The sequence below is a fragment of the Cupressus sempervirens genome, chromosome 8 (assembly GCF_028749045.1).
Source record: "Cupressus sempervirens isolate cs-2001-9-10 chromosome 8, ASM2874904v1, whole genome shotgun sequence".
In the NCBI taxonomy this organism is placed as follows: domain Eukaryota; kingdom Viridiplantae; phylum Streptophyta; class Pinopsida; order Cupressales; family Cupressaceae; genus Cupressus; species Cupressus sempervirens.
This window is the reverse complement of record NC_143125.1, coordinates 35445947-35471328: the sequence shown is the minus strand read 5'-3', so window position 1 is coordinate 35471328 and position 25382 is coordinate 35445947. Positions and strand designations below refer to the sequence as shown.

The 25382-nt window shown below is 37.5% G+C and overlaps 1 protein-coding gene across 2 annotated transcripts in view; it reads right to left on the bottom strand.

The window, feature by feature from the left end:
- Positions 1-3693: 3693 nt before the first annotated feature.
- Positions 3694-25382, bottom strand: part of PAHX (phytanoyl-CoA dioxygenase (PhyH) family protein) — a 68157-nt gene continuing 46468 nt past the window's right edge. For both annotated transcript variants that reach the window (XM_089796716.1, XM_089796717.1), the window contains exons 5-8: positions 4693-4840; positions 4448-4592; positions 4234-4320; positions 3694-4038 (exon numbers count right to left, since the gene is read on the bottom strand). In XM_089796716.1, the coding sequence (XP_089652842.1) occupies positions 3996-4038; positions 4234-4320; positions 4448-4592; positions 4693-4840 (423 nt within the window). In that variant the 3' untranslated portion in view covers positions 3694-3995. The remainder of the gene's footprint in view (positions 4039-4233; positions 4321-4447; positions 4593-4692; positions 4841-25382) is intronic.

The following is a 25382-nucleotide window of genomic DNA, read 5'->3' as shown; positions in this document are numbered from 1 at the left end:
ATGTTTCCAGGCTGAGTTTCTTGTAAAAATCACACCCAACATATTTTTCTTTGCTCTACATGTTTCCAGGCTGAGTTTCTTGTAAAAATCACACCCAACATATTTTTCCTATGCTCCACGGGGACGCGTTTCCTGCCTCTGTACCCTAGTACCCGTACCGGGTACGAAACGGGGACGCGGGTACGGATTTTGGCCGTACCCTGCGACGTCCCTTTTTTGAAGAATTCAGAAACGTCCCCGAAACGGCCAATTTTTTTGGGCAGGAAACTTGGGGACGGCCAGCAGTATCGGGGACAGTTTTGCCGTCCCCTATCCGTCCCCGAAACTGCTGGCCGTCCCCTTTTTTCCAATCAATCTGGTAAAGGCAAACCATCCCCAAAAAAATATTTTTTCCTAATTTTTGTTGTTCGTGTGGCCCCTAGTCATCTTAAAGACATAATAACAATATGCAACCCATATTTGGTCCATTAAAACACTAACTCTTCTACTTATTTTTCGATTTAACATACTTGCTAAGAGGAAGGAAAAAAACATAAGAGCAGTAGCAGCAATGAGCAAAGATTGTGTTTAGTGAGGCAAGACTGCGTTCGGTATTTACTATTTACCAACTATTTTAGTTGGACTTCTCTTTATTTCATTCTGATTTCAGCATGATACTTGAAGCCTTTAGGCATTTTAATTTTTGCTATATATGTATGTGATATTGTTATAATGGAAGCACTTAGTATTTGCCATTTGATAATATTCCATGTATTTATCTTCTAAAATGTCTATGGTGAATGGTTTATCAATGTTATGATATACATATTTGAATTTTGTCTCTATAGTAAAAAAAATCCCCTATGTTTTTAATCGCCGTCCCCTGATGTCCCGTCCCCTAAATTTTGGCTTCGACCCGTACCCGTACCGGAAACACGTCCCCGTCCCCTAAAACGTCCCCGTCCCGGAAACTCCGTGGAACATAGTATTTTTCACTATCTCCAAATGATTGATTGTGTAAAGAAAAGTGGTTTGCATCTTTTTTGTTTCTTTTCGAAGATAAGATCATCACTTTGGTTTTGTTAATAATCAGTTGCTTCCCAATGTCATGACAAAAGGTTTCAAGCACCTTCAAGTTTTCCTTCAATCCATCAGTCATTTTAACAATTAAAATGAGAACATCAACTTAGGGAAGTTGTTTTCTACGTATTTAGCTAGCTGAACTCCCGCACCAATAGTTTTGTTTAGCCATTCTTCCACCCTTGTGTGACACCAATATCACTTCCAAAGCACTTTGACATCCCGTGTGTAATTCTGATTTTAACCTTGACCTGCTCACAAAACCATATATTACAACTCTAAGTTCATTAGGAGTTTTCGGCACTTCCATTCTACTGCAAAGTTTGTCACGTGGTACCATGTCATAGGCTTTTTTTAAATCTACAGAATGACAAAAGGCTTTACCACCTTGTGTATTTTATATTTTTTCAATCATGAATCTAAGAGTAATACCGTGATCAATAGTGGAATGTTTTGGTCTAAAACCAGCCTGCACTTTAGTTATTTTACCCTCTATTTCTACTCGTGCTGATTTTGTGTTCAAGCAGCTTCCAAAAAGTTTCCCAAGCATAAGATTAACTATAATAGTGTAATACTTTGATGGATTATTCATCTTGTCGCTTTTGTGGCGAGGAATCATTCCGCTAGTCATCCAATTTTCCAGAAAATCCTCTTTAGTGACATTGTTGAAAATACAACTGATATGAGGTGCAAGAAGATCAATTCCCCACTTGAGACATTCAGCTTGCAGCCCATCAACATCTTGAGTTTTTTTCCCTTGCCAACTTCTTTATGCCTTGCATAATATTTTCAATGATAAAAAGCTTGGCTGTGGTGTTGATTACTGAGGGTCTTTCCTTATCCTACCCATGCTCATATAACACCTTTGCATATTCAAGCCATTGGGACTATGTGATGCTGTTCTCTATTTACTTCCTCTTTTATGGCAGCTCTTTCCAGATTTTTGGACATTCTATTTTTCAAGAGTAATCAGTTCCATCCTTTTTATGTTCATGTACTTTTTTTTTTACACTTTTGCAACTTTTCATACTCTTTATTGTTTTCTTTACTTCTTCCTCTTAGATCTCTTTTCGCTGGAAAAAGAAATATCAAAAGCTTTCTTAAACGAGGGAGGATTCTTAATCATTCCTGAGGCAGCAACCTGTATATGATCAAATTATTGTATTGTGAATTTGTAATATGCCATGTGATAGGTGAACTGGCATTGAAGACAACGTGGGCTTATAATGTTTGGCTGCGTGATTATCTTATTTTCTAAGGTCATTGCTTACTTCGAATTGACACCGATTCATATTAATATTAATATTATAATGGTGTATCCGCTAGGGATGTTGGTAATAGAATATCATTTCATTTAAATCGTTGGTCAATTCTCTTATGCTGAGGCACTGAAAATGATGTTACTATCGATTCAATATTTGGGGAGCTCAGTAATTAAATTGGAGTTTAGTGTAAATAATATTAAGCAGAACAAATAAACTTTGGAGCTGCCAGCTATTGCAAAGGAGAAATTATTTCCTCAAGCTGCTTAGGTTATTGGAGGAGATATCAATATGGTGGAACGTTGTACTGATCGTAGTTGGCATAATGGTGTTTGAGCAAAGATGAATTTAAAAAATGGCTTTTCTGTTGGAACTTGCTGGAAGAGTGTGGCTGCCCAAATCATCCTTGGATGGTTGATACAGTGAGCATCTAAGGATGAGTGTGGAATTTTGTGCATATAGCATTTCAGCAATCCAAGGGCAAACTGGGCAGCGAACTTCTATTTTACTAGGACTTGGTTTAGTTCAGTCATCTGTCAAAGTATAGCACAGGAAATCTGCCAAGAAAGCCAGAAAACTCGTCTTAAATCAGAAATTTTGTTTCTGTTCAGGGACCTCCCTGTGGATGGTCATCCTCAAGATCAAAACTTACACATTTGCCTCTCGATGTTGAAGTCCTGTCACTGAATTCTTCAATGAAGTTGTAACTGTTCACTCAGTAAATATGAATGCTCAATTTCAGCTCAGCTACATGCAACTGTCATCATTGTTATATGATTGCATATACATGTTTGCATGTAATTATCATTAGAACACAAACCAGCATTAAACTCAACACGTACAAATCAAAAGCATTTCAGTCCAAAAACATTCAAATCTGAAGCAAATACTTCTGCAAATAAAAATCAGGCAAACAAAAAGAATTCCTACTGTTTGACAAATCTATCTATCAGTAGAATTGAAGAGATGAAATTTTGAACCAGATTTAGCAAGGGTTCTTAGCAAACTATCCAGCTTACATGAGTGCTCAGTGTGTTGAATCCCAAAATGTTGAAACCTATGTATAGCATCATTTAAATCCACATGCTTAAATCTCAACTTCCTTCTAAGTTCAAGGAAAGTATTTTGACAGGAGGGTGTGGCTATGATAAGAAAATTCTCATTGCATTTACCATTTTGCATATAAAAGCTATATTAATTATCAATTCATTCAAGATCATTATAAGCTAAAATAGCAAACTGGGTAAGTATATTTCTCATTATATGGCATGATTATTTTGGGTTTCATAATACAAGCACTGGTGTCCAGCAGCTAAAATAAAAAAGAACCTCTGAAGAATGTCCCTTATAACAAGGACTGAATTGGATGAGATTATTCAAACATCGTAAATTTCAAATTGAAGCATAGTGAGACAGCGATCAATGAAACTAGAGTCAATCATAGAAAATCAACTCATTGAAGTTAAAACTGTGAGTATTGCTCAGCAGTTTTCAGTGTGAGTATTTTTATTACAGGCTTGCTAAAATACTAATAACAGTGAGATTTCCCAATATTTCAAAGTAGCTTTGACTTCTTCAAACCCTTGTACAAAACCTAATTGTCAAACTTGAATATATATACAGGTAGGGGATCCAACAATACCAATCAAATTTGATAGTCCTATGGATATTTTCTTATGCAACATAGATAGGTGATGGAGCCACCTTCCTTTGTAGCCTGCAAGAATACATTATTCAATTAGGAATCACAAACATAGATAAAAGCATTTTTTAATTCAAACTATGTTTTTTTTAATTAAATCAGGTGTTGGAAAATCTGTCTTGCTCATTCAATCATATCTTAATATCTTATACTTGAATTAATCACATTAGATACATATAGAAAATAGATTTCCTAACTTATGATGCATACCAGTTTTCTTTAGCCCAAGTGCAACCGTGAGTATCAACAGCATGAAGACTAAGAGCATGTCTTGATTTGGGTGATTTGTTTTCAAAACTACATCAAGAGAGCATTAAAGAATATCACTTAATTTTGGAATTTTTTGATTTTACATTTAGACTCTAGTTTGGTGGAATCTGCCAAGACGTTATAACTGACTGATACAGAACATCTAGTTACTTACCTATGGTGCACAAGGTCGCCATGGATCACTAATAAACTCCCTGCCTTCACTTCAACTGGCACAAAATCATTGTAGTCGTAAGGAGGAGATGGTTTATCAAAATGAACCCCATTGCCATCCCTTAGAAACCTTCTCACAAGACCATCTGTAAAAACCACAAAATGTTCCAAAAATGCTTACTGTACATTAATAAACTGAATATATCATGATCAAATAGCTCTTTAAGAAAGAGCCTGCATTCACACCTTTATGAGATTTTGGAAGAGCCCATATGCAACCATTTTCAATGGTGGCGTCCTCTAGTGCCAACCACAAGCCTGTACATGAAGGTGGTTCTGTATACAAAAAGGAATTATCTTGATGAGGTACCACTTCACCTCCTATTCCTGGTTGCTACACATACACAAAAAATGTAATTTACCTCAATAGGGATTTGGAAAAGCATAATTTTCTTTTGTCAGAATTAAGATTAAGCAATTACGAGTAAATATTGGATAGCCCTCCAATGTGCATAACGATTTGCTAAAATTGACTAAATATTAAGAGAGTAAATGCTGATCCCAATATTCCAAAACATTCAGTGTTCTGCAAAATCTATGATAACTGCAGTGTAGCTTCAAAACAAAGTAAGTGTTCACAACAATTATATTGTTGGCCATTTCAAACATAAAGGTCAATTCATGGATTAGCAGTTATAATGTCACAAAGCATACCTACTATTACTAGGCATGCAATAGATATAATTCGTGTAATCTGATGTAAATATTTATATGAATATACAGTAATGAAGAAGAATAAAATGGCAACACAACATTTCAAAGCATTCCCTCTATGGTTTTATCCTTTAATGGCTTTCTATCACAAGCATTTTTGACAAATTGTTGATGGCACCATCACCCATAGCAAATATCTAGTGACATTGGTTGCATAGCTTGTAAATTCCCTTGGGCAAATGAGACATTTTCCCCACAAGTTATGAGTTGAGACAACCTACCACATTCCTTCAGGTAATAGAAGCAAAGATCATTTTGTAAGCGTCTAGTCTATTACAAGTCCCCAAAAAGTTATCATTATGTGTCAGAGTCAGGAGGTTCACAACCACCACCTCCCGTTATCCCAACCAAATTTCTAGGTCCACATTTAGTATGCTATCACCCAGCATGTTGGACCATTATCCTATTTAGTGGGTTCTCATATTCTAATGAGTTAGGGTTGGGGGAATCATAATGACATTGTGATCTAGTTTTTGGCAGTGACAGGTGTTTCAATGAACTCAGGCAGTTAAGAATTGCATAATGTCCTTCCGAAATAGATTCAAGCAATTTGTGCATAATTACTATCTTTAGTAGGTTGGCATGGGGCATTACCTAAGATTTTAGTTGGTATTTCTACATTTAGAATATCGGTGGATGCAATTAATGTCAATATCTCGGTATTTGAGGTGGTCTATTATATACAATTTAAATAACCGTAAGTTATTAAAGTTAAATTAGTTTAGTGTTATTTACTATATCTTAAATAAAGTGAACCTATGTTCCATGACATTTCGGGGATGGGGACACGGGGACGGGAAGGGACACATTTCTTGAATGTTACCTAGAGGGCCATTTTTAGGAGTCAGCATGGAATGACAGTATATATATATATATATACACACTATCGAGAGGGGAAAAAGAAGGAGATATGTCAATAACTTATAACAACAATATCAATAAGTCATAGCAATAGTATAAAAGCATAATAAATTTCAACAAAGCATTATAACAATAGTCTATGAAACTATTTGGCTATCAAAACCCAAAGACTAAAAACCATCCGAATCACTATACCCCTTTGGCAGAAGTGGATCAATCAAAATACTAATCTATGAAACTATTTGGCTATCAAAACCCAAAGACTAAAAACCATCCGAATCACTATCCCCCTTTGGCAGAAGTGGATCATCCAATGGTATCCACTATGGTCAATGCCAACAGTAAACATTTTCAAAGAAAATAATGTACAATCATGCAAACAAATATAATAGTAAATCTTTTTAATTTCAGAACTCAAGAATGAAAGTTTTCAAGCATAGTATTGAAATTGGACTTGGCATGAAGCAGAAAGTTAAACACATTTAACTTCTAATTGTGTAGTTCATTGACTATATTTGACTCTCATACATTTGAAATAATAATAACTGTTTTGATTCTCATAGATTTGAGTTTGAATATATTGTTTTGAATCTCATACAAAGGTATAGAAGCAAACAAAATTAATTTAATAAAATAGTTTTTGTTTCAATACTAGGAAATGTCCCCTAGCCATTTTGGGGATGACTAGCTGTCCCCAAACAGCAGGGGACATTTCTTGGGGTTTCGGAGGGCTGGGCAGGCATTTGGGAAGGTAGGATGCATCCTCGTGTATCCTTGAAGTGCACTTTTAGGTTACCCGCTCAAAGTGAAAATATAAAATACAAATATTAAATTAAAAATGACTTTAGAGGGGAGGGGGGATGCCAAAGAAAATTATAGTCATTTAAAGCTATTTTAAAGAGGTGATAACACCTTATTATTTGGCATGGGGTTCATGGAGGCTATTTTAAAAGGGTTTGAGCTCATTGACAGGCATGCTTGGATTTGAAATTTTGAGAATATATTTGCTGGTTGAACTTGTTCATCTTGTGGCTTTGAGAGGACAAACACCCTTCCAAGAACTATTTTCTACATTGGAGAGAGATCCAATCTAAAACATTTGTTGGTGATACTGATTTCATGTAGAGATCACAACTAGGATTCACTGTGAGATATTTCAGTATTGAGCTACGAATAAAGGCATATTTTGAGAAGATAAGGAACAGATTCAGAGCTTTATAGATGTGGACTAATTTTTCTTCATATTGATGGACATTGGCTACTTCCAGCAAGCTGTACTTCCCTTGGGAAGCATGGGATGTTTTGGAAGCCACTAATTTAAGTGCCTAGGGTTTCTTATACTTGTTCAGTATTCTATGACCTAAAGCTGTTTATTCATTGTTTGGGCTCCATACTTAGGTGCTAGTTTACTGGTTCTCTCAATATTGTATTCATTTTTCATTTGCAGCAAATGGGTATGTTTGATAATGTATTGTAAAATATTTCACTATCCGGGTATATTTAGTTTTTTATGAAATATTGTTCTTTCACTTTAATGTTGATAGTGGGTATTTGAAATATAGCATTTGGAGAGTTATTTCAGTTCTTTATTTATTGCAAATATGCCTTTTACACAGCTTTTGCATCTCCATCTACTTCTATTAAACTCCTAAAAAATAGAAAACAATCATAAACGAGGCTTTATTCTCCATTCACGGAATTCAGTATTAACATTCTATCTAGTTTACCATTGCAGTTCAATTAATGATAAAGTATTAATCCATGGAAGGGCACCTCCTTGAGTATATCTAGTTCTGCCCTATGTTGAGGTAGGTTTCATGACCACCATGCATTTCTAGGAATGATTCTAACTGTTATGCAGAACCATAGTAAGTTGCAATTCATATCTAATATATGGATTCATAGTTGATAAGCCCAATCCTAGTCATCATTCAGATCCACATACAAATGCGGGTTTATAAGGATACACAGATTCATAACAGATTAGATTCATGAAGATATATGGATTCCTATCCAAATGGCAGAACCCGCAATAACATACTAATTCCTAAGAGAATTACAGATTCATAAGGAATTACGGATTTGTATCAGTCTATCAGATGTTCAAATTCACAATTATGTATTAATTCATAAGGATATATGGAAAACAAATCAGAAAGGTAGATCCCTTATAGTTATTCGTAACAGAGTTTTCATTCTCCTAAACAACATATACCAACTCTCACCGACTTAAGGAGAATGTGCATACATTCCTAATCCACTAGGAAGTCCCTGTTCAGCCCATTCCCAATTACTTATGTTAAGCACAGGGTTCAGTAACTTCATAGACCTTGCTGGGACAAGCTTTCATTAGACAGTGCCCTTTCATAAGTTATCAATAAGGCAGTTCACCCTGACCAAGGTTTCATAACAACAATCCCTATTAGGATGCACCAAGGGTTGTGAAACAAATAGGCTTGGAACAGATTAAACCCCACTGTTTGACCAGTGTCTTGTTATCAGATTAATCAAATATTAGTACTTCACATCTACTCTTGATTGTATATCATGGAGAGTGCCGAATAAAAAGATGTTCTTCAATGAAATTCAAAAACACAATTCCAATTTGATAGGGTTATGTCTTTTTATAAACTAGTAAATTTGTTTACCCTCTGGTTATATTCTATTCAAGGTTCGATTCTAAAAATATTATACATCAAATTTATCAGATTTCTACAATCCATTTGAATTTAGTGCTTGAAATTCCGGTTTTGATTGTGTATGTGTTATAGCATCAACATTTCAGACCACACTCCGTGATCCATCATTATAATATAAAAGCAAAGTACACAAAGTGTGATCCGAAATGTTGATGCTAAAAACACACACAATCAAAACCAAAATTTCAAGCATTAAAAATTATATGTGCCTATGGGGCTATTGATGTCATACAACCCTCCCCATTCTGAATGCTGTAGATTTATCAACAAATGCAACACTAAGATAACAATGTATGGTTTCCTCAGGTATATTTTAACAAGACATAATTTCAAAATTCATTTCATTACTAAAGCAAGTGGAGGCTTCCATTCAAAGGATCAAGTGGAGGGTTCCATTCAAAGGATCAAATGAGTATTCAACTATTTTGGTGTATGAACATTTAACTTAATCCAATAGTATGACAATAACAAAGAATCACTATAGAGAAAGCATATTCTTTCATCTTGAAGATAAAGGCATCCCTAATTCATGGCATTTTTAAGATCATTCCACAAGATTCTTAATGGTGAAAACATTGAACATACTAAATGTGCTTTAATACCTGATGCAACTACACAGTAATGCATTTCTTATCGAGTGCACAGTTATATATATTCTTATTCAATGCACAACAACATTTATCTTCATTTTTGAGCAACCTTTACCCATTCTTACATACAAGATCAAGGGTCAATCTGCCCTAGAGCTGAATCCAGCTACCTTCTTTTGTTGATTGGCATTTGTAATGGTAATTTTTCTTCACAATGGAGCAGTTTGATCTGGCTGATTTCTCTGTCAAGTCAATCTGCCTAATTTTTTGATGACTTAATCCAGTTATCAATTTGTCTTTAAAGCTTTTCCTTTGCCTTTCTTTGCATACACACACACACACATGAACGCATCCAAAATCCCCCCCCCAATAAAAAATTGTGCATTCATGCATCAACACCCCGCACCCACATCAGCATCAGAACTAACATCAGTAACTTAGATAAATATTAAATTATAATTATTAAAGAAAAAAAATTAACATACCCAAGTACCCCCGTCCCCATCCAACCTTGAATAAATATTAATTTCTACCAAAACATCATTTAATCAATAATCCTCAAAGTTAAACAAAATAACTTCATTAATCAATAATCCCCATGATTAAACATAATGACTTCATAAATCAATAATCCTCACAATTAGACTTAGTAACTTCATTAACCAATAATCCTCAAAATTACTTAAAAACTTTCCATGAAACAATTATTACAGTTACTCAGAGGTTTTCAAGGAAGGGATGCAACATCTGGTACCCTCAATCCTTCTAATATGTGTTGCAACCAAGCTGTTGCATTTGCTACAAGGTATTTTGCTTATGTTGAAGATAGAACAACTATGGCTAGTTTTTTACTTCCCCGACAATAGTTTTTGAGCCTATGAAGAAAAAAAATGCAGTTGTGGATTTCCTAACAACAATAGAAATTGCATAAACTGCATTTGTATATCCTATCAAGAAGAATTCATCATTCCTTTTATAATCCAGATCATTTTTGCTATTTTACGATGACAAATTTTTGGTCGTTGCATGAATTTATACACACAATTAATAACAAAACTGATGTCTGGTCTTATGCAAGTTAAGTAAATCAAACCTCTAATCATTTTTTGATAGAAAGTTGCAATTTCCTGAGGAGATGGATCAAAAGCAGATAACCGCAATCCTAATTCATAGTGTAGACATGGGTTTGGAATCCATCACTCTAAATTTCTCTAGTGTCTTGGCATATTCTCTCTGAGATACAAAGATATGGTAATTAATTAATAATTTTCCATACGTCTAAAGCCTAGATAACAGTGCGGTAGCTCAAGATCTGTCACATGAAATGCCTTCTTGAGATCATTTTGTTATTCAACCATTGCTACTGAGATGGCTGCAACAACTAAGTCATCAATATATACATCAGTTATCATAGTCTTGTCTCCTTGATTCTTAAGGTAGAGGTTTGGAACATATGGATGCAAACAGAAACCACGTTGTAACCCATGTTCATCAATTTCAATATACCAAGCTCTAGAGCCTGTTTGAGACCATATAGGGACTTTAAAAGTTTGCATACATTTTCTTCTTTACTAGGTGCAATGCATTCCTCTAGTTGGGTCATATGGAGCTCCTTAAGGTCTGCATTGATAAATGCACTTTTTACATCCAATTGATACAGTTTCCATCCAAATTAATTTGATAAAGCAAAAATCATTCTAATTATTTTTATATCTTGGTTCTAGGAGTAAATGTTTCCTCATAGTCAATCCCTTCTTTTTGGGTGTATCCTTTAGCCACAAGTCCATTGTTTATCTATACTACCATATGCCTTAAATTTAGTCATGAATATCCATTATACATCCAACTGAGTTCTTACCAAGTGATAGATCAAAAAGCTCCCAAGTCTTCTTTTTTCATTAGAGATTGATACTCTGCATCTATAGCCTCTTTCTAAGATTTTGATTCTATCAACTATTGAACTCATCAATGCGAGATTCAGTTGATTGTGAGCTATGTTACTGTTATCTCTAAAAGTTGCACCCTGACTAAGTTCAAAACTCAGACACTTGGAGAAACATGGGATCTCTCCAGGTCTGCAAGCTACCCAATTGGAAAGAATCTCCGGAGAAGGCCAGCTTCCTAAAATGTCACCTAAAACTAGACTTAACCTCTTCAAAGGAAAGGGTTCAGAAGGAAACATAAATTAAAGCTTCAAAAAGTAAATGCGGTGATACAGCAGAGTCTTAAAAAACTTGCAGCCTTCAAAAAACATGACTATTTGACCATCAAAACATAAAGATGAACTTACACGACTTATTTACCACGTAAGTGCATAAGTATTTCATAGAGAGGTATGAAGGAAAAACGACATTAAACTATAACAATAATACAGACTGTAACCTGCACAAAACACCTTAATCACAAGGATGGTATAACATGAGACACAAACTGAAAGGACTGAGATACTTTCACTGAGAGCTTTGTCAATCATACACTAATACACGACTCCACAACAAATAAGGTCAAAAACTGTGTAAAGAAGATGATCTCCAATATAATTTTTCGCATCTACAGAACTGTTGTTACAAGAAGTATGCAAAAATGAAGGAAAGGACAGAAAAGCAACCGAGTCTCCCAAATCTGCATAAAACTAGAACCCTTTACAAATGAGCCTTTAACTCATGCTTCTTCAAGCAACAGCATCATAAATGTAAGCAATAACTTTTGGGTTGGATGCAGTCAATCAGGCCTACTTTGAGCCCCTCAAAGGACTTCAAAAAGGCACAAAAGTGGCCCAAAATTCAGGGCTCAATAATATCCCCATCAAAGTTCCTCATAAATGCAGTCCCATCCCTCAAAAAGCCCACAAAGGTCTCTGACATGCAATAACTCCCGATGAATTTCAAGCCCATCCTTATGACTTTAGAACTTTCTCATAACTCTGCAATAATATCTCCTTTTGACTCCTTATTTTTGCAACTGCATCATAAATGTAAGCAATAACTTTTGGGTTGGATCCAGTCAGTCAGGCCTCTTTCGTGCCCCTCAAAGGACTTCAGAAAGGCACAAAAGTGGCCCAAAATTCATGGCTCAATAATATCTCCATCAAGGTTCCTCATAAATGCAATCTCATCCCTGAAAAAGCCCACAAAGGTCTCTGAAATGCAATAACTCCGATGAATTTCAATCCCATCCTTATGACTTCAGAACTTTGTCATAACACTGGAATAATATCTCCTTTTGACTTATTAAGAACATTCCCCCATTTTTGCACTGTTCCTCTGCGATTTTTTTGGCATTCACTCCTCCATACTCATGCACATGGTGAGCATTTCTTGTGACATTTTGAAGACTTTTGAAAATTCTATGTAAACAAACTCGAAGGAAACATAAAAAGAACAAATCTGGTTTTTCAACTGTTGTTGTTTAACATCTTTAAAAGATTTTGTTGTAATCTTGATGTTTCCTTGAATCATTAGTGAGAACAGTCTTCCTGTGCGCTGGTACACTTGCAGACTTTACACCGAGGGTGTTTAGAAGAAAAATTAAAAATGTGTGCTTTGCATTCCTCCTTTCTCTGCCCGTCAGCAGTATGGGGGTTTCTGAGGCTTTGAAAAAAAAAATCATTGCTTCTCTGTCTGAGTCACAACATGGCAAGGGTTTCACTATTTTTAGTTTGATAAAAGAAATGCAATGCTTTTATAATATCAAATCCCAGATGGTTGCCATTTGGCAATATTCCAATCTGGGTTCTCTTTGTGAAGTTTTTCCTCTACTTCCCAGCTATCCCTCATGATAAAAATGGAAGCCATTAAATATTTACCTTTGTTCTTTTACACTTTTTACAAGGGTTTTCCTGTAGTCTTCACCCCTTGAGGTTTTGCCCTATATTTGGCATTAATTCCATTCATTTGAAATAAGGCACTCAGGTTCCTTCATTTTTCTTTTTTGCATTGAATGTAGCTTCTCTTTGAATTTGGAGTCTTGGCATGAGCTTCTGTGATAGAATGACAACCACACCCGTGGCATTGTAGAGATACTACAAATATTCAGTTAATTTCCCATTTTGCATTGCTCTTAATGATCTTTATTGTTTCCCTCAAGAAATTTCTCTAGGCTTCCCCATGCATCGGACATAGATGTTCTGGTTTTATGATGTACTTTTCATTATATCACATGAAATGTATGACTTCCTTGAGTGAAGCAGCCTGGAAAGTTCTTTCAAATCTTGTAGAAAAACATAATGAGTAAAAAAATGAAAAGTTATTTTGGAAAGCTCTTCTCATTCGCATTTGAACATATTGCCGGTTATCTTCTGTTGTACTACAAGAACCTTCCTGAAGCTTTAGTTGTGAACTTGATTTTGCTCGTCTTGTACCATGTTCATTATAAATCTGCTATATAATACACTCCCAGATCCTTCAACAATCTTTGTTCACTTGATCTGTCAAATATCCTGCTCATAACCTCATGCCTTGGATGTTTATGGATTTTCATTTCCTAGACATCTGTGTGCCTATAGCAGTATCTTTTGATTCTATTGACTATATTGTTGTTACTCCCAATCTGGTATCCTTTTTTGTTGATGCTAATCCCCGTTGCACATGATACCTGTGAGTAAATATGAGTCATTTGATTTTGTGCTTGATGTACAATGATTATGCATCATTTTGGAACACATTACCACTGGCAGAAACATTGTTTAGCCTCTCTATTCCTAGTTTTGGCAGATCTGATATCATTCTATGGGTATGGACTTCCTGTTCGTTGCTTTTGATATCTATGCTTCCCATAGATGTTCTAGATTTTTCAATGCTGTGAACTTATCATCTTACATTACTTTTCATAATTCCTTATGCTCGGCCATTTGCTGCTTGCACCTTTTGAACTATGTTGATACATTCATATTGCTAGTTTCAATAAACTGTAAGGTTTCAAAACCAAAATGAAATGTCCCTTAAACAGTAATTTGATTTTTTTATTATATGCTAATCTGAAACACAATAAAAGGTTTCATGCAACAACTGGACATCTCCCTTCCATATTGCATTCATATCTGCAGTCACTCATACTTTATGCTTTTATCCCTTATTTGCATTCTTTGATTTATTACTTTCGCTCATCCTATCTCTCAGAGGTATGCTAGGTTCAAACCCTTGTGGGAGCCCATTTATATCCACATGCCGATGGCAGATAAGACACACCTGTACATGAAACAAACCATTTGGAAAAATGGTTGGTTCTTATGATATGAATATGATGAATAGTTCTTCTTTCTCTTTATACAAGCTTTGTTCTGATAGTAGCACACAGGCGTATGACTAAGTGGTTAAGTGCATTTAGTCATTTATTTTTCACAAATGCAGGATTCAGGAGCTACACGGAAGACCAGACAGGACCTATGATGAAGACCTATAAGCAACCACCCTGAAAGCCTCATTCTAACCAGTCAACCAATAGGTAATGATTGGTTACTGTTGGCACAAAAGTTTACACCCATGCCCGATGTGTTTATCCCCAGGCAACCTCGTGTAACATGGAAACAACCTCAAAGTGTGAGACTTGCACTTTGAGATTCAATCTCCGGAGAAGGTCGGCTTCCTTACAATCAAGATGCACCTAAACTACCACTTTGAGGGAAAATGGAGAAGGATTTCATTAAAGTAAATGCTGAAAGGAAAATGGGGTGATACACCAAATTGAAACTGTGGTTGATTGCTGCCTGTAGTTGCATGTGACATTAATAAAAGACCCCAAACTATTCAGATCTTAACTCTAGTTTACTCTCCATGGGCTCATATGCAGGTTAGAACAAATGAAATGCTGCAAGGAAAGAGGTTTTCACAGTGCAACATTCATGAGCAATCCAAGCACAACATAGAAACTTGACAAATAAATAGAAAGATTCAATACAAAGCAAAACATGTACAAGATAATTAAACGGTAAGAAAAAGATAACATGGATTTCAATTAATGCGAGGCCAAACAAGAAATTATAGTTGCAGAGCATAATGTTGCTGCAAAAGAATTGCAGCAAAAGAACAAGAGAAGAACCTAGAAAATATTTACGTTATGTGCTACAACCCTTATGGCTCTAAAAGGTTGTTTGTATCGTGTTGTGTTTGGCATGTAACATAAATGTAGGAATTGAAAAAGCATAACATATATCGCAAAATAACCAGCACACTATATTTATATTGATTTCCAAAATTTAATAAAGTGTGAAGTTGACTCACTGAATACTCCAACAATTAATTGGAACAAACATTGTTTATATCGAATAGTTGAGGGCGTGGTTCTTGCATTGACCTACTGCAACAATATGTAATTGCTACAGTAACTTGCTACAGTAACTCGGCTGCTATAGTGACACAACTGCTACAGTGACATGACTGCTACAATGATGCGTTGATACAGTAACTTGGTAGCTATAGTAACTTGCTATAGTAACTCGGCTGCTACAGTGACACGGCTACTACAGTATAAGACTGCTATAGTAACTCGGCAACTACAGTATGTCAGTTGTAGCTGCAAATGCACACAATTTGCCCAATATAAAGTTGATAGTAATAAATTCCAGAGGCCAAACCCCAAGGGAATGACGTCTAGAATGTCACAAGAGAGGATAGACGTCCTCTAATGCCAAAAACAAATTTGAAACTCATGCATTGTTTCTTCTCATAATCAACCTCTTCAGTGAAACCACTAACACTCTTTTATTCTTTCTCCAAGGGTCCATTCAACTCTCATGAGCAATGTGGGCTAAAATATGTGCAATATAAAACATATTAAAATAATCACTTATGTTTCCCTTAGGCGTCTCTTTTGATTTGCACACATTCCCATGAAATTTAGTATTGAAGTAGCACTTCAATATTTTACAACTAAATTATTTCTTACTTTAATAATACTTCAGGCATAAAAATATATTAGCTATCGGACTCCAAATAGCACGAGTGATAGCTCGTCGGGAAGCTCTCGCAGCAGAGTATCAAATTTAATCACCAAAACTAGCCTCCCCTATGTCTTGCTGACTTACTCAAAATAGTAAGTATGCCTGAAACTGAGTAAATCAACTCCGTTTTGGCCCAAACTGGAGATGACTAGGCCAAAACACTTTAAGATCCCTTTAAACCCTTCATTAGCCCTCGGGACCATGTAGAACTAGGCTAACGCACACACACTTGGTCCATTGCTAAAGTGGGGACATTACAATCTGCCCCACTTGAAATTGCTTGTCCTCAAGCAATCTCACTCCAACCTACTGAATAACCAGCTCACCCTCCCCAATAGCATCCTCCTCTAGCAAGTCTTTCTATTTGATCAAATACTCCTTCACTATCTTAGTTTTGAGTTTCCTCTCTCGGGTGTCCAAAATAGCCTCAGGTACAACACAAGCTCCCCTCCTCATCCAAAGGGGGTAAATCTGTAGAAGGAACTACACTCTAACCGATGACTTTCTTAAGCCTCGACGCATGAAATACATTGTGCACCCGATTGCCCTCTGGAAGCTCAAGCTCATAGGTGACTTCTCCCACTCTACGAGTCACCCTGTAGGGACCATAAAATCTAGGCTTCAACTTCTCTGCTTTGCTCTTCTTGAGCAATGACTGCCTATATGGCTGTAGCCTCAAATACACCATATCCCCTACCTTGAAATTGCGCTCTACCCTATGCTGATCAACATACAACTTCTGCTGATTTTGAGCCTGTTGTATGTTCTCCTTGAGTGCTCTTAGGATATCCTGACTATTCTGCAACAAGTATTTGGCTTTGGGCACTCGGCTATTCCCCAAAACTAAATCCATGAAGTTGGGTGCTTCATACCCATACAATGCCATAAATGGAGTCATCCTGATGGTCATGTGATATGTGGTATTGTAACAATACTCCCCCATGTATAACCACTTGACCCATACTCTCTACTGTGCATTCACATAGTTCCGCAAATAGCCTTCCACCCATTTATTTACTATTTCCGTTTGCCCATTTGTCTAAGGGTGGTAACTCGTACTAGGTGTAAGATTTGTATCGCACAGCCTAAACAACTCTTGCCAAAAGACGCTTATGAACTTGCTATCCCTGTCACTAACAATAAATCTTGGTATCCCATGCAACCTAAAGACCTCTTTGAAGAATAAATCTGCAACCTGTGTTGTTGTATAAGTAGAAGGAATAGCAAAGAAGTGAGCGAACTTTGTTAATCTATCTACCACCACATAAATACAATCTCTTCCCTACACTCGTGGTAAACTAGTGATGAAGTTCATAGAAATAGTTTCCCATTTCCCGTCTGGAACAGGCAAGGGCTGTAGTAAACCTGCAGGAAATGTGTGCTCTCCCTTATTCTGCTGACAAACTACACAGTCCCTAACATACTTCTGAACATCATCCTTGAGCCTTCTCCATAAGAACCACTCTCGGATCTGTCTATAGGTCTTGAAGACCCTTGGATGCCCAACTGTAGGTGCATCATGAAATGCCCTCAGAATCTCCTCTCTAAACTATGATTTAGGGATCAAATAAACCATGTCCTGAAATCTAATCAACCCATCCAACACCACATTCCTGTCATCCTGAATGGTGCCTATAACTATCCCAGAAGCCCAATCATCTCCTACATACTCCACTGCAATTCAATCTCTCCAATCTCCTGAAACCTCTGCCAGAGCACATAAGTGAGGTTTCCGAGATAAAGCATCAGCCACCACATTTTTCTTACCTTTGACAAACTCTATATCAACGTCAAGCCTGCAATTTTGTAACCTATTTTTGCTGTCGATCATTAAGATCACGCTGGCTCATGAAGTATTTAATACTATTGTGATCAATTTTGATCACAAAACACCCACCTACCAAATATGATCGGAATTTGGCCAACGCATGCATTATGGTCAACATTTCCTTGTCGTAGATAGAATAACTCCTCTCAACTCCTTGGAACTTCCTACTCTCGAATGCAATGGAGTGTCTCCTGTATCAATACTGCTCCTATCCCATCTCCTGAAGCATCACAGTGAAGTTCAGGCTTCATGAAATCAGGTAGAGCTAGAACTGGACAAGATGACATCACCTGTTTGAAGTGGTCAAAACATCTCTGCATTGCCTCTATCCATGTGAAGGCTCCTTTCTTGGTAAGATTTGTCAAAGGTGCGGCAATCTGTGAAAATCCCTTAACGAACCTCTTGTAAAAACCACATAAACCAAAGAACCCCTTAAGCTGTGTAAGGTTTGGGGGAGTAGGCCAATCCACAATAGCTTTAGTCTTTTCAGGATCAATCCGAACGCCATCGACACTAATGATATGCCCAAGGTAAAGGAGCTCGGTCATGCCAAACTCACATTTTGATTCCTTGGCATACAATGACTCTCTATCCAGAATAGATAACACCTCCTCCAAATGTTGCAAGTGCTCCTCTTAGGTCTTACTGAAGACCAAGATGTCATCAAAGAAGACCAAGACGTATCTCCTCAATTGCCCCTTGAACACCTGGTTCATACAACTTTGAAATGTGGTAGGTGCATTGGTTAGCCCAAATGACATAACCATAAACTCGAAGTGGCCATAGTGACATTAGAAGGCTGTCTTCTCGATGTCCTCTGCTCTCACCTTGATTTGGTGGTACCAGGATTGTAAATCGGTTTTGGTGAAGAAGCATGCACCATGCAACTCATCAATCAACTCATTAATCCTAGGAATGGGATACCTGTTTTTAATTGTTTTTTTATTTAGTGCCCTGTAATTGATGCACATGCACATCGTCCCATCCTTCTTTACTAGAACTACTGCTGAAGCAAAAGGGCTTTTGCTAGACTTGATGTGTCCCATCTCCAATAACTCCTCAATTGCCTTGTCTATCTCATCCTTGTGTTTCTTGGGATGACGATAGGGGGGGTAATCATGACCGATTTGGCTCCCTCCTCGAGCTCAATAACATGCTCTATTCCCTTGTCAAGAGGAACCCCATGTGGAATATCGCCAAATACTTTGGCATGCTTGTCAAGTATCTCCTAGATATCCGACGGATGACTCCTTACCTGTGGCTCTTGTGGGGTTGGCATAATGAAACACTCTGCTGCCCACTCTGTCATTATGCCAAAACAATCTTTGCATTCTCCTTAAGGAGACTACTCTACAACTCCCATCAGAAAGTCCTCTAAGTACAATAGCTCCTCCCTCATGCTGGAATCTCATCTCTAGTTTTGCTAGGTTGAGTGTGGACTCAATGTCATGCCGAGGATGACATCATAGTCTCCCATGTCTACTACATGGAACTCATCCTCCAACTCATAGCCATCTCCAAACCTGATGCAAAGATTAGATATCTTCCGAGTGCATAATAATTTGTCACCATTAGCTACAATGACTCTAAACCCAGCTTGCTCCTCAATCTGTAAACCTCTCGTGGCTACTAACCGTACATCTATGAAGTTATGTGTAGCCCCAATGTCAATGAGAGAGATCACTTTCTGCCCCTAGATAGTACCCCTGACCCTAAATGTGATCGCCTTTTGAGCCCTTGTCAATCGTGCCAATGATCTATCATCCTTAGGAATGATGTTCTCCTCTAGAGTGCTACTCTCATCCGAATCAGAGTACTGATCCTCCTCCTCTGACTGTGACTCCGCTGAAAAATACTCCATTTGATTTGCCTTAGCCTTGAAAGGGCAGTTATGAGATAAGTCCCAAGGCTCTCTACAATGAAAACACAACTTCCTGCTCCTCAACTCATTCAGGGTGTCATTATCCAACTTCCTATTATCTCCTTTTGGTTGTACATCTTGGGAAAAAGGGTTTTTGTCCTTATCCTTCTTTGTATGTGAATCCCTAGGCTGAAATCTGCTCTTAAAAGAAGAAGGTGCTAAGTCACGAGCCTTCTTAGTGACCTCCTGTAATGTAGCTAGGTCATGCCCCTTGACCCAACCCTTGAAGGGATCTGAGAGTCCATCCATAAATAGCACTACTATCCTCCTCTCTGAAATATCTGTAACGAACACAACTAACCTCTGAAACTCACTAATGTATGTCTCAACTAATCCCCACTGTTTGAGCTGAGCCAACTCTTTAAAGTGTAACTCAGGATCTTTGGTATCAAATCTCTCTATGAGTCTCTTAGTGAACTCCTTGTAAGATGTAATTTGATTATGCCCCAAGGTTACCATGTCATGGTGCCACCACTCATGCGCTGGGCCATCCAAATGAATAGCCGCATACTTGATAGCCTTCTCCTTAGGCATCAGATTCAATTGGAAGAATGTATCTACCTTTTGCACCCAAGCTCATGCAGTCATCTTCCCTGAGGCATCATAATAAGGTAAAGAAAGTTTTCCAACTTTCTTTCTCAGCTCAAAGTTTTGATTTCTCCCTCCTCCATTTGTCTCATCCTCAAGTCCATATAATCTCTAAAGGAAATATCCGCCTGAAACTCTGGTCCACTAGCCTCCCAATCCCTCTTGAACTGATCCTGTAATTCGATAATCTGCGGTTCGTTTACTGGTTGAACTGGATCTCTGGGTGGGAAGGTGGGTAGAAGAGGTTTTGAGCTCGTTGTCCATGCTGGGCGTGCAACATGTCTAAAGTTATCAGCCTCATTCCCATTGTTGCCATGTCCATTATTATTACCATTAATGTTATTCTCGGGACCATTGTTGTTGCCTCGGCCTCCATTATTATCATTGCCCCCATTTCCATTGTTTGCATCACCTGGATTAATATTGACGCCCATCTGTCTAGCCATAAGCTGCAACATCATATCCATTCGTCTATTCTGCTCCTGTTGCATACACTGCCCCTCCTCTAACATACCCAGTAACCATCTAAACACTACCTCCTCTTGATCTGGACCGACATTCTTGCCTTTGCCTAGTTCTGTATTCTTGTCATCTCGGTCACCCATATTGTTGTCTTGTTCAAAGAATATCTCCTCTGTGTTTGTATGATTGGATTCTATGTCCACCTGCACAGATGAATTAGACTACTTGCTCTATGAGTTTGAATCTTTGTTGTCTTGCTCTGGTATGGCGGAAGTTACTAGCCTCTATTGCATGCTCAAACATACATTTTGAACTTGTTTTATTTATGACTTTAGTGTTTTGACATTTCGTCAAACACTTTTCCCTTTCTTTGCAAGTTGTTCCAAATTCCCTGTAAGGCTTCCACAGATGGCAGGACTTAAAGCTTTGATACCACTGTAATGGATACCCCTAAAATCTGCTTACAAGTATTCACAACTATATGGTAATTTTATCAAACACTTAGCTTGCAGTGTCCATTATGTGCTACAACCCTTATGGCTCTAAATGGTTGTTTGTATCGTGTTGTGTTTGGCATGTAACATAAATATAGGAATTGAAAAAGCATAACATATATTGTAGAAATAACCAACACACTATATTTATATTGATTTCCAAAATGTAATAAACAAGTGCCAAATTGACTCACTGAATACTCCAGCAATTAATTGGAACAAACATTGTTTACATCAAATAGTCGAGGGCGTGGTTCTTGCATTAACTTGCTATAACAATATGTAACTGCTACAGTAACTCGGCAGGTACGGTAACTTGCTATAGTAACTCAGTTGCTATAGTGACACGGCTGCTATAGTGACGCACTACTATAGTAATGTGGCTGCTATAGTAACTCAACTATAGCTGGAAATGCACCCAATCTGCCCAATATTAAGCTGAAAGCAATGAATTCCAAAGGCCAAACCCCAAGGGAATGACGTCTAGAATCTCACAAGAGAGGATAGATGTCCTGTAATGCCAAAAACAAATTTGCAACTCATGCATTGATTTCTTCTCATAATCAACCTCCCGAATGAAGCCACTAACGCTCCTTTTTATTCTTTCTCTAAGGGTCCATTCCACTCTCATGAGCAATATGGGATAAAAGATGTGCGATATAAAACATATTAAATAAATCACTTATGTCTCCCTTAGGTGCCCCTTTTGATTTGCACACATTCCCATAAAATTTAATATTAAATTAATAATTTAATGTTTTACAACTAAATTAATTATTACTTTAATAATACTTCAGGCATAAAAATATATTAGCTATTGGACTCTGGATAGTACGAGTGATAGTTCGTCGAGAAGCTCTTGCGGAGTATCAAATTCAATCACCAAAACTAGCGTCCCCTGTGTCTCGCTGACTTACTAAAAATAGTAAGTATGCCTAAAACTAAGTAAATCAACTTCGTTTTAGTCGAAATTGGAGATGACTAGGCCAAAACACTCTAAGATCCCTTTAAACCCTTCATTAGCCCTCGGGACCATGTAGAACTAGGCTAACGCACACATACTTGGTCGACTGCTAAAATGGTGACATTACACACCAGCCATACTATAGTTTTTGGCAAGCCCAGTGGGACATGGATTCAGCTACATAAGTCCACTAGTTAGCCAATTCAATCTTTATTCATTGATAATTTGGGTGTTTTCTTAGTGACAGGCATTTCACCAAACATCATGGCGACTCTAAGTTTAAATATACTTGTTTCAAACAAACCAAGTGCTGGTATATGTAAGATCATTTCTGATCTTTTGTGATTCCCAAAATTTCTTTGAGATAATTTTTTATGAATTTCGAATAATGGATCCATTTCATACAAATGACTACCATTCTCCCCCATATCATGGAAATGCTTCTTCCCAGCCCTCCTACTATCAATGTCAGCCTGACCCACAATTTGGTTATGTGTGCCCCACAATTTGATTATGACCAACACACTCATCACCCTTCTACCCATGATTTCTAGAGACAAGATTTATGGAATATGTGGTCAGAAATTAAATCAGAACTGCATGCAAACTCTTCTTTGTGCCCAATTTCCTTTGCATCACCAAGCAACCTTCTCAATTTTCTAGCCACCCTCTCAATCCCACTCCCTCTTTCTCAAAAGAGATTAATCGTATAAGGCAAATGGATAAAATCTATGGCAACAACAATACGAGGATATGGCTCCCCAGGCCTATTCTCATGAGAAGCAAATAGAGGTCCAGCAGGGGAACTATAATGAGGGATATGCTTGTCAGGCCTCTCCTCAACAACAAGAGATATTATGCAGCTTTTATTCACACTCCAAAGTGGGAGGTGCAAAAGGTTCAGTTTGAGGTGGACCTTACAAGAAAGTTAGCTATTGCATAGGAGACAAGGCTTAAGATTGCTCAAATGCAAGCAGCTAAAGAACAAGAGGCTCCTAGAAGAAAATTTGCTAGCTTCAGATTGAGCAATCCTCTCCAATTTTCCATTCCAAGCTGCCCAGATCTTTAGCCTACACCTCAAGCACCTCCTAAACTCAATGGTTGTGAGCCTCCCTCTAATTATTGTCCCTTCTTCATTAAACATGAGGAGGTGGATATACCTTTGCCCACATCAGAGATAATTTTGCAGCTGCCAAAAGAAGAAGAGATAGTGTTGCAGCAAGAGGTGAACGAGGAAACAAATCCAAGACTTCCCCATGTGCAAGAATATTCACCCTCTCAACCTTCTATACCTTTTTTTATTTCACTCTTTAAGGGTGGACCAGTTGTATGGACTCCTAATGGCCCAAATATGTCATTTTGGGTTAGTAAAGAAAAGCTGAAGCTAACATGGGAGGAGTTGCAGCCTTTTGTTTGAGCCATCACATTGGCTTGAGTAGGACATAGAGGTGGAGACTGAACAAAGGGAAGAGGACCCAATCCTCTTATTTGAAAAACTTCCCTCTTTTGTAGAGGATGAGAAAGAGGATCCTAAGGATAATTCTGCCCTTAAGGAAGAACATGCTGATATGCATGAGGTTGTTCCCCAGTTTATGCATTTATTGCAACTGTGATAGAAGAAACTGATGATGATGACCACCTTTTGGACAAGTTTGATGCCTTTTTCTCTTCCATTAGTATTGAGCCATCATATCCTATATGTGAAAATCATGAGTTACAACAGCAACAAGTGTAGATCCACACCAATACCAATAGCTCCCAAGATAGTGGTTCATGAGCATCATGAAGACGAGCTGGAGATCATCTCTTCACAAGAAAAGGAGCCACTTTCAAATCAGTAGGATACCATCATTGCAAAGCACAACAACACAATCAAGGCTGATTACTTAGACCCGAAGCCATTAAGAGGATGCCCCATAAGGCATCTAGCTCTACAACAAGTCAGCATGTTGCCCCCGGTCATACTTACTTCAAAACATGAGGGTGAGTATAAAAAAGGGGAGAAAGTATTTCTTGCTCAAAATAACAATGTCCCTACGTTGGAGAGCTTCTTTATTCTCAACATTGGGAAGGTATTCCATAGTGCAGCAGTATATGTATCATGTTTACTGCCCTATCTAGTTGCCCACATGCATGAAAGGAACAAGAAATTGGTTTAAAAGGGTAGCTATTTCAACAGGCCATTTAATGGCTTTGTTTAATTTCTTGTTTGTAAATACTTGTAAATATTAGAGTAGGTGTTTTCAGCATTCCAAGAAGTGCATGAGCATAACTATTTCCCTTCAAAAGATGGCAAGTTTTGCAGATTTTGCTGGTTGCAAAGGTTGCAGATTTTTGTGAAGTTACAGGTGGGATAACACATTATTCTCTATTGGTAACTCCATGCCTAGTGAATTGCATAAGGCTACTAGTCTTATGCTTAGTAGACAAGTATCCCCTTTGAGCACCAAAAATGCCGTCTATTTTTGCTCCCATTCAGCCCATCATAGATACTTGATCTGAGAAATTTTTAATCGGATGAAATCTGTCAGTGTGTTGACATGGAAAATCTATGGCTAACTTCGTGTTATGCTCATTTTGCTATTTCGTAGGGTTCAACTTTTGCCCCTTGCGAAATGGTGAAACCTTAATTCTTTGCCACGTGTTTTCATTATGTTCAATGGTGCTAGCGTTGTAGTTTCCCAAGTTTTAAGGCCTGTGCATCTTCATTCTGTTGTGATTTGACAATCATTTTCTTCAAATATAATAACATTGCCATTTTTATTGGTGTGTTCCAATTGCAGATTTGAATGTTATATAAATATTCGTAGAAGCGACG